The following is a 20834-nucleotide window of genomic DNA, read 5'->3' on the forward strand; positions in this document are numbered from 1 at the left end:
ACTCAAGAGAGGGGAAGGGAAACTGGTTGAAAGCCCTGAAGTTGGGTCAAAGGGAAGGAGGGCAAGGTTGCCACAATCTTGAACACCAATTATTCCTCAAGTTGTAGTTGAGACTCTAGTGAGCATGTCTCATGAAGGAGAGCGTACAATGACAAAGGATGAGAAGGTCTTCAGGAAGGCTTTCTTTGATATGAGAGAGATGGTGAAGGTCCTTTATGAAGAGAGGAATACCAAATTACAGGGTGAAAGCTTCAAACCTCCCAAAGGAGAAGGTTCTTAAGGAGGAGGAGGTAATGGAAATGGAGGTAAACCTCCACTCTCTCCACCATATTCTTCATCTTCTTCTTCATAGGCATCTTCACCCTCTTCCACTAACACAACCCTTACTCATACTCATCAACATACCTCAAAAGGAACTGGTAAATCACACTTACTAAAACTTGATGTTAAATTTGAACTTCTCATGTATAATGGTGAAGTGAATGTAGAGAAGATGGAAAATTGGGTTCATCAGTTAGAGTTCTATTGTAGAATTCAAAACCTTCAAGAGGGTCACATAAATATTTAATTAGCTTCCTTGAGGATGGAGGGGCTTCCTTGAGGATGGAGGGTGCAACATTAGTATGTTGGGAATAAAATACACAAGAGGAGATAAAAAAATACAGTAAGATCTCAATTTCTTGGTCTGATTTCATCGTTGCAATTAAAACACAATTCTATGCTCTAGCTTACATGCAGAAAGCCATCATGAATTAGAAGAACTTTAGACAACTTAAAGGTCAAAATGTGCAATATTACACCCAAGAATTTAGAAAAAGGTCTTTAATGCTAGGTGTAGACTCGCAATCAGAAGACACATTATTGAAGCACACGGGGGATTACATAGTTACCTTAGGCATACTATCCTAATGTTTAATCGCAATAATATAGATGACGTGTGTGTCCAAGCCACTCATCTTGAGGCAAGAGGGAAAAAAACTCCAGAAGAGGGTAGTAAAAATCCATTTAAGGGTACAGGGAAAGAAAAGGGTTTCAAAGGGAAGGGAAAAAAATGCATCTATCAACAAGTAAGGAGAGAAACTAACATGAAAACATTTTTCCAAAGAGGGCCATGATGAAGCTTATTGTTGGAAGGTTCATCTTGAAATGAAACCAAAGAAATTGAACAACAAGGGAAAACAAAAGATAATTGCAACCACTCAACAAGATTCGGGATCCCATTCGGGTGATGAAACTAAAATTATAGCCATGAGTATGAAAGGAAAAGAATGCATTGTTAGCACTAGTACTTCAAATTCACACAATGAAACTCCAAATGAAAAGGAGAGGATAGAACTTTTTCACAAAAGGGTGATCTCAAAATATATAAAAATTGATACACTTTTCGAGAGTTGCTCTCAAGCCAATCTTATCTCCGAAAACATTATCAAAATTTTAAACTTGGAAACCACTCCACATCATAAACCATATCCACTTGGATGGGTGTGTGACAATGCACAATTACAAGTAACTAGATAGTGTAAACTAAAATTCACCATTACTACAATTTTCATATATGAAGTGGAGCTTGATGTTGTGCCATTAGACATATGTAGTATAGTTTTGGACAGCCCATATCTCTATGACAGAAAGGCTATCTTCGGTAGACATGAAAACAAATACCATTTTTTCAAAGATGGAGTAGAATATATTTTGAGAGCAAGAAACTAAATCTTTCACTTGTTAATGTGGGGCAGATGAAAAGACTAGTGAATTCAAGCAATAATTTTGTGCTTCTAATGATCAAAGCCAAGAATGATGTTGATAATGAAGCTTTTAAAGGTTGTGATTCAATATTGAAATATGAATTGGTTGATGTTGTTAACCAGTGCGATGAGATGTTTCAGGCACCAAAAGGATTGCCTTCCAAGAGAGGAATCCAACATGAGATACAGTTGCAGCAAGATAGTCCCATTCCTAACATTGGCATGTACAGGATGTTAGTGATGGAAATTGCAAAAATTAAAAAGAAAATTCAAGAGTTGTTGGATAAAGGGATCATTAGGCCTTATTTTTTGCCATGTGGTTCACCTATTGTTTTGGTGCCAAAGAAGGATGGAACTTGGTGCATGTGTGTCGACTTCCATGTATTGAACAATATTACGATAAAGAACCATTACCCACTACCTAGAATAGATGATTTACTTGATCCATTGAAAGATGAAAAGTTTACTAAGTTGGACTTAAGGAGTGGCTACCATAAAATTATAATTTTTGAAGGAGACATTTGGAAGACAAAATTCAAAACTAAACAAGGTTTGTTTGAATGGCTAGTTATGCCTTTTGGTTTATGTAATGCTCTTGCTGCCTTCACTGCGTGTGATGAATGATGTGTTGAGGCTATTTCTTGATGAGTTTGTTATAATATACTTAGATGAGATCTTAATTTTCAGTAAATATCGTGATGAACATGTCATGTATGTGATAAAAGTACTTGATGTCTTAAAGAAAGAACAATTGTATTTAAAGATGTCAAAGTGTGAGTTTGGAAAAACTTCTTTAGTTTACTTGGGTAATATTGTTGGAGGAGGTGAGTTGAAAATAGATCCCTCCAAGATTGATGTCATTTTGAATTGGCTAAGGCCCAAGAGAGTTACTCGGGCAAGAAGTTTTTTGGGAGAAACCCAATATTGGAGGAAATTTATTGCTAACTTTTCTTCTATAGCAACTCCTTTGCATGCATTGACAAGTGTGAAAAAAAAAATCAGTGGGGAGGAAAACAACAAAAGGCCTTTGATGCATTGAAGAAAAATATCACTTCAACTCTAGTACTTTCACTTCCATACTTTAGACAATCATTTGAGATTTAGACTGATGCTAGTGACTACGCCATGGGTGCAGTCCTCATGCAACATGGTAAGCCTATCTATTTTCATTTAGAAATTTTCAGTGATGCAGTGATTAATTATCCTACATATGACAAGGAATTGTATGCATTGGTGAAAAGTGTGAAAATTTGGAAACAATACTGATGGGTAAGGAAACAATCGTTCACACTGATCATCAACCATTGCAATACTTACAATCTCAATCAAAGTTGCAGCAATGAAGGCACTTTTGATGGACGTGTTTTATTCAAAAATTCCACTTGGTAATCGAGCATAAGAAAGGTATCTACAATAAAGTTGTTGATATGTTTTTTAATACTATTATTAGTGCAACTACTTTACTCAAGCATAATTATTTTTTGCATGAAAGTTGTATTGAGAAATATGCATTATACAATCACTTTCAAGACGTTTATGCAAGATTGAGTCAAGGTAACCAAGTGGAGGAATTGGATTATCATTTGCATGATAACTTGTTGTACCATCTTGGCAAGCTTTGAATTCCACAGCAAGAAATATTCAACATCATAAGAGAGGCACATACTTCTCTTATTGTTGGTCATTTCAATGTAAGTAAGATGGTGGCACAACTATAGAGGTATTTTTATTGGCCTCATATGCTTGAACGTGTGTCACATTTTATTAAAGGATGCTCATTACATGCAGTCAGTAAGCCGAGCAATAGGAAGTTAGGATTGTACACACCACTTTCAGTTCCTTCATGACCGCGAGAGAGTGTTTCTATGGATTTTGTAGGAGGTCTTCCGTTGTAAAAAAGAGGTCATGATTATTTGTATGTAGTTGCCTATAGGTTCAACAAAATGTGTATTTTGATGCCATGTAAAAAGCAAGTTATGGATGAAAAACTGCTCAGTTATTCTTTTAGAATGTATGGGTGCATTTTGGATTCCATTGTCAGTGATCGAGATTCTCACTTTGTTGGGAATTTTTGGACTAGATTGTGGTGATTCATGCAAACCGAATTGAAAAAACATACATAATTTCATCCACAAATAGATGGTCAAATAGAGGTGGTAAATAGGACAATGATACATCTTCTTTGTGGGTATTCCAGCAAGCATCCTAAGTTGTGGGATGAACATTTTCACGATATTCAACATGCTTACAACCGGGCCAAGCACTCTTCAACTAAAACACGCCATTTGAGACATGTTTGGGATACTTTTCTAAGTCTCCTTTGGATTTGATTTTTGGGAAATATGTCGCTATTGATGGTCATAGTGACATAGACAAAGCAAGAAGGTTAATTGAACAAATCCAATTGGTACACCAAAGAGTTCAAGAACATCTTGAAAAGAGCCAAGGCAAGTACAAAGCAAGGCACGACAAGCATCATGTAGATCACAAGTTTAGAGTTGGTGATGAATTTTGGCTTCACATTATCAAAGAGAGGCTCAAGGGAGAAGGTAAAAAGCTAGAACCAATTAGATATGTCCCACTCAAAATTTTGGAAAATATTGATAACAATGCCTTCAGGTTGGATTTTCCTTCATATATAAAAATTTATATTGTTGCTAATGTTGAGAACTTAAGGTTATATGAACCTCCTTTGCTTGAAGATCAAGGAGAAAATGTATGAATTCCTTCCATAAAGGATTTTTCCCCTGAATACCTTAATGAACTACAACAAGACACCATACTTGACAGAAGAATAAGGTCTTTAAAACAAGGGAATGTAGATTACCTTCAAGTGGGGCTCAAAAAAAAAATCCTTCAAAGGCCAAATGGATTGAGATTGGAAAGGTGAGGGAATTATACCCTCACCTGTTGGACAACTGAAAGGGATATTTGGCGGTCCAAAAGGCTTCTAGTGGAGAGGAATGATCAAGTGCTCAAAAAATAGCTCAAAATTAAAAGTTGTGGGATTGGTGTGGAACCTATATGAATGCGTAGTTATCGTCATCCTAAATCTGGTGTAACTTGTTTCATGTGGAATAGATTCCATATGACTATAAAAATGAGTCATGTTTACTTTCCCAAACATGTGAATTTTCAGAAAAAATGGATAGCCCAATCAGTAGTCCATATTGTCGACATGGTGCTGACTGGGCAGGTTATGTGGTCATTGACTTGGTCATTGGGATCCTCAATGAATAACAATGTGGCAAGTGGTTTCTTTGTATTGGTTAAAATTCCACATTTTTCATTGGTTGGAATGATGGCCAACCACGGGCTGACATGTGGCCCAACCGGAGGCCGCCACATGGCAGCTCAGGAGGCCACCGAATTTTTTGTCATAGTCCATGTTAGGGTCCTATAATTTTTATAGGATTGCTTGATTATAGCTGATCATTATCATATTTCAGATGTTGTAAATAAGATTCCATATTGTAAATTATTTTCAAAAAAGTTTAAAACCTTGACAAAATCAAAAAATATGCTTGCAAGTCAAAATGTAGCATTAGAGAATAATTAAGTATGTTTAAATTAAAATAATCACGTCATTTAAATGTGATTAAATAAACTATAATAATGTGAATGATAGGATAAAGTGTTTTTTATATCTCCTATTTCACCTTTATCCTAAGTTCAAAAGAAAATATTAAGAGGCACAAGTGGACAAAGTTCTTTGTTGTTTATGGTTAATGTCCGATAATTTGAAAACATTAGGATTCAATCCTACACATGATTAATGGACCTCATCTGCCCCCCCCCCCCCCCCCCCTCCCCCCTCCATTCTTCCTTTACCTTTGGGGGGGGAGGAGTTGTTTCACTAGTTGTGCCCTATTCCCTACGTGTCACATCATTGTGTTTTCACACACCCCCCCCCCCCCCCCCACCAAAACCATTAAAAAATCCGACCCCCCTTCAAAAAATGCTCACCACCTTACTGCTTATCACTCTCCTTTCCCACCATCTTTTCCACACACTCCTGGTTATGCTACCCTCCATTCCTCAACTGTCATGTCACCTCCCACATCCACGTCATTCATTTGTCTCATGATCAGTTGAAACAATGCTTTTTCCTATACGTCACATTTATTTCAAACATGTTTTCCAGACCAATGAGGACTAATTTTCATAAACTGAAAGAGGTTTTTCTACCAACATGCTGATGTGAAAAACCCTCTCTTAGTTTCCTAACATTATTATGTTTTGGGATATACAGATGAAGCTTTGCAGACATATTTTCCCAAATTTTCCTATTTAGTCATACTTTTGAAAAACATATTGTGGCCAATTAGGGATGACTCTTGAGAAACTGGAAGAGGTTTGTGTTCCTAAGATGCCAAAGTACAATAAAATACTTCATATTTTACACATATATTATAGAATGAGAGATACATTTACATCTTTACAACCTATTTTTTAGATTGTACAAAGTCTTGTTCCAATCACCTTTTTGCAAAGGATATTGGGAACAACTGGAGCTTCATTTTGGGAAACTAAGAGAGGTTTATCTCAAGAACATATTTATATACAATAACCTCTCTCACTTGTTCCAGCGCTATCTCAGATTCATATATACAAAGGGATGACTGGACCCTATTTTGCAAAATTTCGGAAGGAAAATGCTCAAAGACAGTTAGCCACCTCATCAACTAAGAGTTGCAATAAAATTCGAATTTCTCTTCTTTGTCAACAGAAATCCACAATGATAGTGCCAAGTAGATACATTAGTTTTGAATGTCCCACATTTCATTTCTATTTGTGTAAAACAGTTTGGGATATTTGTAAAAAGATCTTGAGATTTTTATGAAGATATTTTAGTTTAGAATTTGTATAAATACTTCATCATTTGAAGTAATAGATGTTGGGGTTTGTACGAAGAAATATATTGTCCAATGTAAAGTTGTTCATTGAGCTCAAATGGACTGATCAATAATATAAAGAATTTTCACAGGATTCCTATGTTGCGATTTACTAGTGATGTTTTTCTTATTGTAACTATTGTTTCCACTATTATTCTCTGTATGTTTATCATCCAAAATCTAATTGTAAAACAAGAGATGTGAAAAATAAGATATATTAATTAAACATCTTATTTGGATTGTGTTTACAATCTGTATTTTTTTTTCTAAAGTTTGATTGATAAATTCTTAAATGCTTTTCAATCACTACTAAATCACACCTTTTCTCCATTCCATAATTCAATTTAAAGATCTAGTAAATGTAACTAGCTTGCCCCGTGATTACTCTTTTAAACATTGGGTGCATTATCCAGCTTTATTTGACTCCATTTCCCAATGGATTCCTCTTGATCTTCCAACCAAACCATTTTCAAAATCAAACTCCAAGCCCAATAACTAGCTTGAAATTCCTAGTAAACAAAGCTAAATCTCACAGAGAGATCCCTCTCTGAGTTTAGGAGGGATAGATCCTAAAATCAAAAGTGGTTTTGATGTTACCTCTATGGTTTTTCCCTCAGCCTTGAAATTATGGAATGCTAATAGTCAGGGCAGAGGTAGTGAGGGTCGATCTTGTGACTTCCCAACACACAACATATCCAAATACCAGTGCGCCATGACGGTAGTTGTTAACCATAATGTTTGCACATTTTATTTGAATTACCATCCACATGACCACCGTAGAGGAGTAGGGGTCCGAACGAACGGGGAGGGTCATTGCGCTTAGCCCCGGGCATGTGGCCCCCCATGTCGCCACAATTTTTGGAATTAAGGCTATAGAGGAAAAATTAAGGCACCCACAATTTGCACTGGAATTTGGAAAAAACGATGCTCCATTAGCACGTTTTGCAAGTGACATTGTAGGATGGTGCTAGATTTTTGGGAATTTGTAGTGCGATTAGTAGAAGATTGGGAAAGACAATAATTCCTTCAGTTTTTGACCAAATCAGGAGCAGAAAGAGGCTAAACAGACATTTTTGACCATTCTGGAGCCATTGGAATAGGTTTCAAAGCATTCTAAGCATTGTAAACAAATGTGTTCACATTTTTTAGCATAATAGAGAGGGCCAAGCCCTTGGAAGATGGACCAAGGAGACGTAGCCCAGGAGGGGTGAACTCCTTCATCATGTGTTGTTATGATATTGTTTATGGTGATGTTTATGTCTATCATTTACTATTGTTCAATCATTTTTTATGTTAATTTGCACATAAAAGTTACATAAAAAAAAATCAAAAACCCATGTTTAAACTTGCAAACAATCTCACAAATCCTCAAGCATATTTAATATAATCTGAAAAGGAATATTATCATAGTAAAAATAATTTTCTTAATCAGTTCACTCTGCTACTAGCGAGCCCGGAGAGTACCCTGACAGAGTTACTTGCTTCACCTCCCTGCATAGGAAGCCTTTCTCTTCTTTCGCCCTTTATTTCATTTTTTTTTCATTTCCATTTTCATTTTTCAAAGAACTGTGCATAGGGACTTATTTATTTCATTGGGCAGAAGAGGGATCCAAACTGATTGAGAGAAGAAGAGGTTGTCTCTTCAGATAATGATATTTATATATACCTATTACATACTTCTTAAGGTTTCCCCCCTCTCCTTACTCTACTCGACTTAGTTGACAAGGGTTAAATGAAAATAAAAAACCGATTAGAGTAGGCGGTACTAGTTAAAGTGCAAGCATCATGATTCGACCATGGCTCTCTCCAAAAGGAACATATTTTCCATCAGGGTATCATCAAATAGAAAGAATCAAAGATCCACATAAAGAGATGGAATAATAAGATAACCAAATTTTGATAGAAGTACAAGTTCCTCTTGAACTTCACCTTGCTTGTCTAAGAAGCCAAACATAGTTTAATGTGAAAACTAACATGCAGTTACAAAAGAAAAACAACTGAAAGGAAAGACGTGGGGTAAATAAAAACAAAGTAATGCAAATAAATTAATAAACAAGAAAATAAAAACTACTCCTACTCCTAACTGATCTAAAATCTTGGGCAAACTTGTTAATGCTATGCAAGCTCCCTCATCAGTTAAAATATGTTTAGGATGATATCATGTTAACCAAGTGTACAAGGGTATATGTGTCATGTTTCATGTGTGTTTCAGGGAAAAATAATGTTGATTCGAACTACTAGTCCCACTAAGATTGGTAGCTATCTTAGAAACAAACAATCAAAGCAATTCGAGATTTCCTTTAAGTGTAATAGATAAGAGGGAAGAAAAGAGGACCAACCTGGATTTTCCGCTTGGATCCTTGCTTGATTTCTGTTTCCCTTGATAGAATTTTTCACTTCTCCTACTTGTCTCGCTTCAAAAAGTACCTGTAGAGTCAAAGTAATAGAAAACCATCAAAGCATCTCTATCTAAAACATCATAAACAATGCAGAATCAGAAACACATTGACCATACAATTGCATTCATAAACAATAAGATTCACAAATACATGATTATATGGATGAAAACTCAAAGAACTTTATTAATAGTAGAAGAGAGGATTACAACCTAGCTGTCTAATCCAGCATCATCGTCCCAGCATAGAAGCCCTCTTAACCTCATGAAAAGCAAGATCACCCAACAATACAATGTCTTTTCTCACATATAAACCAACAACACTTCCTTACAAATTACAAAATTCTAGCCTCCATGTTGGAAATAATATTGAGAGGGGGGGTGAATCAGTATTATCAAGTCAAATATTTCCTCTTCCAATTCCAGATGATATACGCTACTTCTCTTAATAAAAGCCGCGTATATACGCAACTATAGATAAAGAAACCCGCGTAGACAAAGCAGACTTATAATTTGATTTATCTTTCAGATGTCAGTTATTAATCTATGATTCAGAAGAAAATAACCAGTAACCAGAAACAGTAAAGCAGAGCAGAAAGACAATCGCACACAAGAACACAAGATATAAGGTGGAAACCCAATGTGGGTGAAAACCACCTGCTGCAATTCGTCTCTATCTTTTCTTTAATTAGAAACTTCTTTTTACAAATGTACTGGTGCAGTCCTTTTACCAGTACGCATGCTGCAACCTGCAGAGAGCTACAACTCTCTCTCATTTTCCAGCTTCTCCTGTAAGGGAGCTACAACCCCCTTAGCTCTTGCACTAGCCAGGATACTAGTACGTAGGTGCTGGCCTACAGAAGGCTACAACCTTCTCTTTCTTTCAAGGACCACATTTCATAAATTTTCAGACTGTATCCACAAATAACATCAATCAACCATCAAGAATTTCTGCATCAACCAATCACCTTTTCACCAAAACTAAAAGCAACATAAACACCTCTCTGACAACTGTACCCAGATCACAGTAACAGTACCACACACCAAAACTGAACCCAGAACACTGCAGCAATAAACAGAAGCAGCAAAAACACAACTCAAAATGTATACGCTACTTTAATGGCCTGAAACCTGCGTGCATACGCTTCTGCGTATGGAAAAACCTACGTATACGCCATTTTCCTTCACTGAACCTGCGTATATACGCACCTTAGCTGAACTGAACCTGCGTACAGATCTACAAACATAATTCACTCTTTCAAGTATTCAGGCACTGATTAACCCAGATTATCAGATTTACAGATCACGCATGTGCCAGATATAACAGATCAAAATCATGCAAAGATATTATCATTCAAGCCAAGAGATTATGACCCATCAATAGAACTTATCCTTCTTTTCGTTAAGGTTCCTCCTTTATTCAGATCCAGATCTGCTCCACAATGCTAATCACCAATATTTCAGATCTCGTACATTATCAGATATTCAATAATAATTGAGATGATGCCTTGTCACATGATCTCCTTCCTCTTTTATAGTTTTAGGCCTTCCACAATACCACAGTCCAAAACCATAATAAACCAATACCAAGGGCCCAAAACCTGGGGTCAACACTTCTGACGAGATACATTGGTTCAAAACCATAGGTTCAAATTCCAAGGACTAATAAACATGGACCAAAAATAAGTTTCTCACCATGTACGCACTTTTATGTGCATAAAAGTGCGTGTGTACGCATACGCGACTTCTGAACGTATAACTCGCGAGTATACGCGTCTTCGGTAAGGTGAACCTGCGTATATAAGATTTCCTTCATTTTGAGCGCCAAAACTGAGGTCTGACACCAAAGTGAGTTACCATCAAGGACAACACCTGTACCATAGGGCCACACCTGTGCCAAAATGCCAACTATCTCCCCCTTTGGACTTGATGGCAACCCCACGATCCTCAAAGTCATTCTCCCCCTTTGTCATCAAGGGAAAAGGGCTGTGCTCCCCCTGAGTACATGCTGATATCTCTGCTCTGCTGTGCTGAACATGCTCCCCCTGACTGTAGGCAAGATCTACAAAAAGATGTTCTTCAAGAAGAACCATATACATCATAAAAGACGTTCCTATCACCAAAAGACTCAATACATACAACCATTACCCAACCAAGTGGGGATACATCAGAATTTTACATATGAAAACCAATCACATCAATCATCCCAGGCATAGTGGGGAAACCAAAATAGGCCATTACATGACCTTGATAAAATAATATACATGACATAGAGACGAAATATCAAGACTTATGCAACTGACAAATAACTACTATCAGTAGCTTCTGACAATCACTGTATATATCAACAACCATGTTCTCCTTCTGATCTCCTTTCTGCAACTGATCCACCTGAACCAAAAACATCTTGAGTACTAGAACCAAGAGCTTCTAAGGTATTGCCAACAATGCATTATTAGAAGATTATCTGCTCCCCCTGAACCTGTGCTTGATGGTCTCTGACAGACCCATATTAGACTCCCTTCAACGAAAGTCTGTCCTTGCTGATTTTCTCCAGATATGCGACTGCACCTGCATAAATCGGCGTATGTACGCGGATTCCCTTCATCCAACTCGCGTACACCAACTTTTCTTTGATACAGACAAGCTTCAACAGCAGGATGAAGCATCAACTACTCCCAGCTTCTGTCTGAGATATTCAAAAGTTTCCCTGGGCAGTGATTTGGTGAGGATATCAGCAATTTGTTCCTTAGAAGGAACATACTCCAACTTGACTTTTTGCTCAAGCACTTGTTCCCGAAGAAAGTGATATTTGATAGGTATGTGCTTGGTCTTTGAATGCATGACAAGATTCTTTGAAATGCTTATTGCACTTGTATTATCACATAAGATAGAGACATGTGGAGTACATGTGATTTGAAAATCCTGCAAGGTTTGCAACATCCAAAGAAGTTGAGTGCAACAAGATGCAGCAGCCACATATTCCGCTTTAGCTGTAGATAAAGCAATCGAACTCTGTTTCTTGTTGAACCAAGATACTAATCTGGAACCCATAAAGAATGCACCACCACTTGTGCTCTTCCTATCATCCACGCTTCTGGCCCAATCTGCATCTGTGTAAGCATGAAGTGTGAGATCTGTATCTCTAGGGTACCATAAGCCATAGTTTTGAGTTCCTTGAAGGTACTTGAAGATTCTCTTGACTGCTTGAAGATGAGTTTCCTTTGGATTTGCCTGAAATCTTCCAACTATTCCCACTGCATTCATGATGTCTGGTCGGGTACCTGTCAAATAAAGAAGACTTCCAATCATAGATCTATAGGTTGGTTGATGCACTGAGGCTGCATCCTGTAACCATGGGGGTACATACTGGTTTTGAATCTTACATTCCATACTTCTTCAGAATTTGCTTGAGGTACTTGGTTTGAGACAAGAAGATACCCGCTTCATTTTGTTGGATTTGCAATCCAAGAAAGTATGTCAGTTCTCCAAGCAAGGACATTTCGAATTATTTCTGCATCACCAAGGCAAAGCTTTGACTCATAGCTTCTTCATTGCTTCCAAAGATAATATCATCTACATACACAACAAGTATTAGCAATTTGTTATTTTCAATTTTTATATAGAGATTGCTATCTGCTGATCCTTTTGAAAAACCTTGTTGATGAAGATATTTATCCAAACGATAGTACCAAGCCCTTGGAGCTTGTTTAAGCCCATAGAGAGCCTTTTTAAGTCTGCATACAAGATTTGGATCATTCCCAAGGATAAAGCCATCTAGTTTCTCTATGTACACTTCTTCTTCTAAGTCTCCATTCAGAAAGGCTGATTTTACGTCCATTTGAAATACTTTGAACTTCTGGAAGCTAGAGAGAGCAAGGAACATTTTGATGGCCTCAAGTCTAGCAATGGGAGAAAAAGTTTCTTCAAAGTCTATTCCTTCCTGTTGAGCATACCCTTTGCAAACAATTCTGGCCTTGTTTCTAATCACTTCCCCATTTTCATTCAACTTATTTTTGAAGATCCATTTTGTTCCTATGACATTTTTGTCTTTTGGTCTAGGAACCAACTCCCAAGTGTTATTATTTTCGATCTGATCAAGCTCTTCATCCATTTCCTTAACCCAACACTCATCTTTGCATACTTCTTTTACATTTTGCGGTTCAGTGGAAGAGAGCAATGCCAAATAGCTTGAAGCTTCTGCTATTGTTCTTCTTGTTTGTATACCTGCTTCTTTCTGCCCCAAAATTTGAGATTCTGAATGATTCTTCTGAACGCACCTGGATGGAGTCTTTTCTTCTATCCTTATCTATTCCTCTGGTGCCTCTTGGGGTTCTTCTTCATCATCTGTCTGATTAGAGAGTAGTCTTCATCCTCATCGATATTTTCATGATTCACTTCCCTAGGGATGTATCCTTTTTCATCAACCACTACATCAATGCTGTCAACAATTCTTCCAAGCCTTTTATTGTAACACTTATATGCTTTGTTGTAGGGAGAATAACCAAGGAGAATGCCTTCATCTGCTCAAGGTTCAAGTCTGCCAAGCTGCTCATCAGTATTCTTAATATAGAATTTGCTCCCAAAAATTTTGAAATGCTTTACCGAAGGAGTTTCACCATACGAGAGCTCATGAGGAGTTTGAGTGCTGTTCACTCGGACATTTGTTTTGTTGAGAATAACAACCGCTGCGTATGCAACTTCACCCCAAAAGGTTGCGGGAGTTCTAGACTCATCAAGCATAGCACGAGCCATTTGTTGGAATGTTCTGTTCATCCTTTCCGCCACTCCATTTTGCTGAGGAGTCCTAGCTATAGAGAATTCCCTTCTTATTCCATGTTCTTCACAGAAATCAAAAAATTCATTTGAGGTAAATTCCCCACCTCTGTCGGACTTGAGGCACTTAATTTTGTAATCTGATTCATTTTCAGCCAAGGCTTTGAAGGATTTGAATTTTTCGAATGATTCGTCTTTGTGCTTCATAAGTCCTAACCAAACAAACCTGGAGAAGTCGTCAATGAATAGTATAAGGTATTCTTCTCCTCGAGGTGACCTTGTCCTAAATGGACCACATACATCTGTATGGACTAGCTCAAGTGGCCTGCTAGCTGATCCTTCCTTCTCAGGAAAGTTAGTTTTGGTTTGCTTACCAAACTGACATGATTTGCATATGGTGTTGTCTGGAATTTTGATATCTGGGAGACCACGAACTGCCTGGTATTTGCATGCTTTCCTTATTTGTGAAAAGCTCAGATGACCCAACCTCCGGTGCCATAGCCAGTGTTCATCATCCTTGCTTAAATAACATTTTTGTTGTCCTTCTTCAAATATGTATAGATTATTTGGAGTTATTCTGCCTTTGATCACTGTTTCTCCTGTATGAAGATCACGAACACTACATTCATTTGATCGAAATATTACCTCGGTTCCTTTATCGCACATCTGACTAACACTTAGTAGATTATGCTTCAAACCATCAACATACAAAACATTTCCAGCTTTGACCTGTTCTTTCAACTGAGCAGTGCCTTTTCCTTTTATGGCTGCAGGGGTATCATTTCCAAAAGACACCTTCTTCCCCTTTTCTACTGCAGTATACGATTCAAGTTTTTCTTTATCCCCTGTCCAGGGAAAATTTTAAGAACCCCCCCCAAATTTATAAATATAATAATTGGGCGAATCTCCATGGTATATAGGAAAAATGGAAGGCGATTTTATCAATAATATAATATGTATATATAATTTTCTGGCGAATCTCTCACCAGGCATGGCGAATATTTTACTCAATTATAAAATGTTGTAAGAACTTGGCAAGTCTTTCACTAAATAATAAAACTTTGTAAAGTCCTAGTGAATTTTAGCATTGTGAACTCTTAGAGAATTTTTTGAAGAAGTATAAAACCATATATGATAAGAACCACATGGTGGCAATATCACTATTTTTTTCACATTTCCACGACATGGAACTTGTCTATAAAATTATAAAAAAACCAACCAAGTCCCTTATAATATGTAGGTAAGCTTATAACAGAGTCTAATACCTCTATTATGCTTGTCTTCATTCAAGTGCCATAGCTGCTATACTTAACACTGTGAATCACAACTCTCTCAGAACTCAACTCTATAGTGTACTTAAAACCTTTGGAAATTGAATCTGACAACTCTATAAAAAGGATTAGTGAAATAGAAGCTTTTGTGAATGAGCCCACTAACTATCACTGCTAAACAATCAATCTAGACTATGAAGTCTTCCATCTTGATCACAATCGTGCTCATGATCAAGGGAGTGCGATCACCTGGCCTGACATAATGGCCATCATAGCTTCCCATCATATCGGTTAGAAAATCCATAGCATATAATAGCACAAATTGAGAAACTCATAATGTCCTGTCTGTTGAATATTGTAGCCAATTTTCTCACAGATTATACTGCAGAGCATAAAACTGCTCATAAATTAACACAACACGCAGGCTTCATATTCCTTGTATATGGCTTCATATTCTTTGTTTTTCTTCAAGTTTGTTGCTTTACAAGACTTAAATTATTCCTTCTGAATTTGTTTTACAAGACTTAAATTATTAAAGTTAATAACAAATCTTCCCAACCATTCAAGATAAATCTGATTTAACTTGAATGCACATATTCTTTATTTCCATTATCTAAATGTTTTACTGTCATGAAAAATAGATATTTCCATCTCAACATGAGCTAGCAAGAGTGCCTGTATGTAACATGATATAGTGGATGAAGGAGCCAACAATGAACCACAAAAGGAGCATATTGTTGCATCTGAAAAAGCTTATGGGGTAATGCTATTTCCTTGTAGTATTTAGTCATTTATTTCTAAATCTAGGGTATTGAATCTAGCAAAACATGATTTGAATTCTAGCTGTTATCTTAGGATAAAATAGGGGCTACTTGTTACTTGAAGAGGATAGTGAGGATAAAATAGGGACTTCTATTAATGTTGAAACATTATGCTGCCTCTCTATTTTTCTATTAAAATGTATGACTGAGACTGCCAAACCTCAAGCTTTGTCGCCAACAAAATGCCTCACTAGGCAGAGTAATTAACCCCTTAAAAAGTTAAACTACATGTTCCACAATCTGGGTAGACTAGGGTATGAGGGACTACAAAGCCCTTAACAAAAAAAGGAGGATACCTGCATGTTTACTGTTTGATCCAAACACTTTAACATAAAACAAAGGATATAAAAACTTCTGCATGCATTCCTTCAATGGACAGAGTTAACATGGCAGTGATTCAGGAAAAATTGGAAAAGGTGCTTTACACAGTTGAGTGCTAGTAAGGGTAGCTCTACTTGTCAGGAATATCAAGAACCAAGTAGCTCACTGTAAGAAAATGGTTAATGCTAAGGATGGTCCACCAACAGTGTTGTTCAACTAAATGAAGAGTTGAACTGTAGGCCGCTGCTTACAAGTTTGGAGGACCTTGGAAATGGTGTTCTTCCCAAGAGTTGAATGATTTGAATTCTAGCTGTTATCTTAGGATAAAATAGGGGCTACTTGTTACTTGAAGAGGATAGCATTTCTCTCTATCCGTATAAAAAAAATTCTACTCATGATATTCATTTTATGTTAATTGGATATTGACAGTTTGTATTTAGTTTATTTCAGCGTTTTATTCTAGTCATTCATATATAATCTCTTATGTTATTGGTCATACATATATTATTGTTAACCTATTACTATTTATGTAGTTCAATCATAATTGATTCTTCAATATGTAAGAGGATGGCACATAGATATAGGCATTGAATCTTCTGTACATTCATTCTGAAAATCTTAATATAATTCTCCTATTCTCTCTCCTACTTTCTTTGTGAGGCCAGTGTATGTACATTTTTAGAATATCTCTTCATCATCTCATCTCACCTATTTGAATCTTTGTTAAGTTGGCAAGTTCATATTCGACAAATTGTGCTATGAATGTTTAATGCTTTCTTTGTTCAACACTTTTCATTGGAAACTAGACTTCTATTAATGTTGAAACATTATGCTGCCTCTCTATTTTTCTATTAAAATGTATGACTGAAGTCTGAGACTGCCAAACCTCAAGCTTTGTTGCCAACAAAATGCCTCACTAGGCAGAGTAATTAACCCCTTAAAAAGTTAAACTACATGTTCCACAATCTGGGTAGACTAGGGTATAAGGGACTACAAAGCCCTTAACAAAAAAAGGAGGATACCTGCATGTTTACTGTTTGATCCAAACACTTTAACATAAAACAAAGGATATAAAAACTTCTGCATGCATTCCTTCAATGGACAGAGTTAACATGGCAGTGATTCAGGAAAAATTGGAAAAGGCGCTTTACACAGTTGAGTGCTAGTAAGGGTAGCTCTACTTGTCAGGAATATCAAGAACCAAGTAGCTCACTGTAAGAAAATGGTTAATGCTAAGGATGGTCCACCAACAGTGTTGTTCAACTAAATGAAGAGTTGAACTGTAGGCCGCTGCTTACAAGTTTGGAGGACCTTGGAAATGGTGTTCTTCCCAAGAGTTGAATGATTTGAATTCTAGCTGTTATCTTAGGATAAAATAGGGGCTACTTGTTACTTGAAGAGGATAGCATTTCTCTCTATCCGTATAAAAAAAATTCTACTCATGATATTCATTTTATGTTAATTGGATATTGACAGTTTGTATTTAGTTTATTTCAGCGTTTTATTCTAGTCATTCATATATAATCTCTTATGTTATTGGTCATACATATATTATTGTTAACCTATTACTATTTATGTAGTTCAATCATAATTGATTCTTCAATATGTAAGAGAATGGCATATAGATATAGGCATCGAATCTTCTGTACATTCATTCTGAAAATCTTAATATAATTCTCCTATTCTCTCTCCTACTTTCTTTGTGAGGCCAGTGTATGTACATTTTTAGAATATCTCTTCATCATCTCATCTCACCTATTTGAATCTTTGTTAAGTTGGCAAGTTCATATTCGACAGATTGTGCTATGAATGTTTAATGCTTTCTTTGTTCAACACTTTTCATTGGAAACTAGACTTCTATTAATGTTGAAACATTATGCTGCCTCTCTATTTTTCTATTAAAATGTATGCCTGAAGTCTGAGACTGCCAAACCTCAAGCTTTGTTGCCAACAAAATGCCTCACTAGGCAGAGTAATTAACCCCTTAAAAAGTTAAACTACATGTTCCACAATCTGGGTAGACTAGGGTATGAGGGACTACAAAGCCCTTAACAAAAAAAGGAGGATACCTGCATGTTTACTGTTTGATCCAAACACTTTAACATAAAACAAAGGATATAAAAAATTCTGCATGCATTCCTTCAATGGACAGAGTTAAAATGGCAGTGATTCAGGAAAAATTGGAAAAGGCGCTTTACACAGTTGAGTGCTAGTAAGGGCGCTTTACTTGAATTTTATATTTTACAACTTGGCCACATGTTCACTTGTTCCACCTTTCAATTATCCAATCTGATGATGTGAGTTTGATGATAGAATAATTGTGATCATAGATTCAGAGCAGGGTGACAACCATCACAGCATTTTGAGAAGCCCTGAAGTGGAAATTTCGTGCAGGTTATTTACCTGACTTCAAGTCCACTGAAACCAGGTAACTGTATTTACTTTTTCAGTCTATTCAAATGATTGCTATAGAATTAAAGAACAAAATATATTATTGTGGCCCTTTAAATCAATTATAGAACACATTGTACAATTTAACTAAATAATCTCTAAGAGTCATCAGCCTAGGAATATCTTTTTTGACAATGATATTCTCTGAGCTTGATGCAGTCAGCCAACCAAGCTCTCATAAATTACATTTCTCTGCATCATTTTTTTTGACAGCTAAGAACTTGCAAACCTTACCCAGATATCTTTTCTCCTGCCACTCGTTCAAGGAGAAAGACATTACCTTTGTCATCCCTACCAATCCTAGTAATATTGTCAACATATCTTTCCCCACATTAAGGACCATCATTCATGTGACCAAAATCACTTTTAACTATTGCACACTTTCAAAATTAAAATCAAACTGCAGCCAATTCAATATTTTCACAGAGAAAGAGAAAGAAGTCCTCTAATTATCCTAGGAAACATATGGTCAAGGATACGTTATTTCCAACCAGCCTTGGGGATTGAAAATGCTGAGAAGTATATCATAGTTCTTTCGGAACAAATTTAGTAACTGCAAATCACAAACAACAAAGACATTTGCAACCTCACAACCGAAAATTTCATGCCAAATCTTGTTAACAACCTGTATTTCTGAAACAAAGTAGCCTACCGTTTCAGGGGCAATGGCTGATCTTTCAAACTGGATGTCAACGCGCTGGTTGGAAAGAAGGGCGAGATTAGTTTAAATACTTATGCAAGATTGAGAAACTGAACAATGTTGACTATAAATTTTGAATGAATCAAATCAAGGAATAGGAAAAGAAATGAAACAGCAAATTGAATTTGATCTTGAGCTGGTGAAATTCAGCCCTCAACCTTAATTCCATGTTCATTAGGCACTTGAGTTTTCCCTATGGTTTCAGAAATATCAGAGCACACCTTTTGATTCTATTCAAGAACATAAACTAATGCATATTGTAATAAGTTTTCCACAATGGCTCAATAGATATCAAAGTGTAAATTTTGATTCTATTCAAGAACATGGACTATTCCATATCATACTCAGTTTCTCCCAATAGTTTGGAATATATCAGAGTGAACATTTTGACTTATTCAAGAACATGGACTAATCCATTATAAAATCAGTTTCTCAACATTAATTGGAAGACCTCAATGTGCACATTTTGATTCTATTCAAGAATGTAGACTAATCCATATTACAATCAGTAAGGGTTAGGGTTTGGAACCTTAGGGCTTGCAATCTTGAAGGAAGCCTCAATAGTTAGCTCTCCTGTGAGCATGCCCAAGCCGGCAACACTGAAGCCAATGGTATTTACTGCTTTTCCCTACATTCAGAGGATTAAGATTTCAAAACCCATATGGGTCCCTACAAAAATCAAAGCCATGAACACCCAAGCTTTTCTGATATGATTTTGAATTTAGAATAAAAGACAAGCAATTCATGAATGAATGACAAACTGGATAGCAGAGCCACCTCTTTTGTATTGATAGTCTGCACAAACTCCCCCAGAGCAATAAAGTCCTGGAGACCTAGCTTTGTCCGTTTAGAGCCTAGGATTGTTATTGTACTGTATAGAAGATTCCACTGACCTTCGACCTGGTAGAAACTTCACATTAGGGCATCCATGGTATCCTATCCATGCTCAAATCTAATTAGAACATGGGATCCCAAATCTTGAAATGGAATAATAGCGCTAATTTCTTTTGTAAATGCCACCAACCATTGGACTAGATCCACTTAGTTTCGGAACCCAGATTCACACTGAAATACAAAAGCATTTAACATTTGGAGATTTTCAGTAGGATTGTGTACAGGGTTTTGTTCTTCAAGCAGCATTAGAAGCTTCTCTATTTCGGTCCTTTTAGCCACTGGAACGCCGAAAACACCCCTGTTCAGGCCTTGCATTGACATTCACAAAACCCAAACGGGCAATCAGCAATTTACTTTCAGAAGATTTGTGAACTAGGATGAAAAAACCTATTTCAAAACTTGAAGTCTGAGACTGCCAAACCTCAAGCTTTGTTGCCAACAAAATGCAATCTGTGATGGTTGCCACCTTTCAATTATCCAATCTGATGATGCGAGTTTGATGATAGAATAATTGCGATCATAGATTCAGAGCAGGGTGACAACCATCACAGCATTTTGAGAAGCC

General features: G+C 36.7%; 1 protein-coding gene across 1 annotated transcript; it reads right to left on the reverse strand.

Moving 5' to 3' along the window:
• Positions 1-18699: 18699 nt before the first annotated feature.
• LOC149262518 (fibrillin protein 5 homolog) lies at positions 18700-20584 on the reverse strand. The gene is made up of 6 exons (XM_089385184.1): positions 20450-20584; positions 20153-20275; positions 19905-20003; positions 19328-19372; positions 19155-19228; positions 18700-18996 (listed from the first exon to the last, which is right to left on the reverse strand). Exons 1-6 carry the CDS (start codon positions 20582-20584, stop codon positions 18906-18908), a joined length of 567 nt encoding a protein of 188 aa, XP_089241310.1. The 3' UTR covers positions 18700-18905.
• Between the last annotated feature and the right edge of the window lie 250 nt (positions 20585-20834).

This window comes from Pinus tabuliformis, chromosome 6, assembly GCF_031772625.1.
Source record: "Pinus tabuliformis cultivar Carrire ecotype Pingquan chromosome 6, CPIR1, whole genome shotgun sequence".
Lineage (NCBI taxonomy): Eukaryota > Viridiplantae > Streptophyta > Pinopsida > Pinales > Pinaceae > Pinus > Pinus tabuliformis.

Bases quoted from the DNA above. Each gene is read 5' to 3' on its own strand.
- LOC149262518 (XM_089385184.1), bottom strand. From the start codon at position 20,584: ATGCAAGGCCTGAACAGGGGTGTTTTCGGCGTTCCAGTGGCTAAAAGG. The intron at 20,276-20,449 runs GTATTTCAGTGT...AGTTTCTACCAG, and splicing joins TCCAAATGTTAAATGCTTTT to GTCGAAGGTCAGTGGAATCT. The intron at 19,373-19,904 runs GTTCCAAACCCT...CTTTCCAACCAG, and splicing joins TCAAGATTGCAAGCCCTAAG to CGCGTTGACATCCAGTTTGA.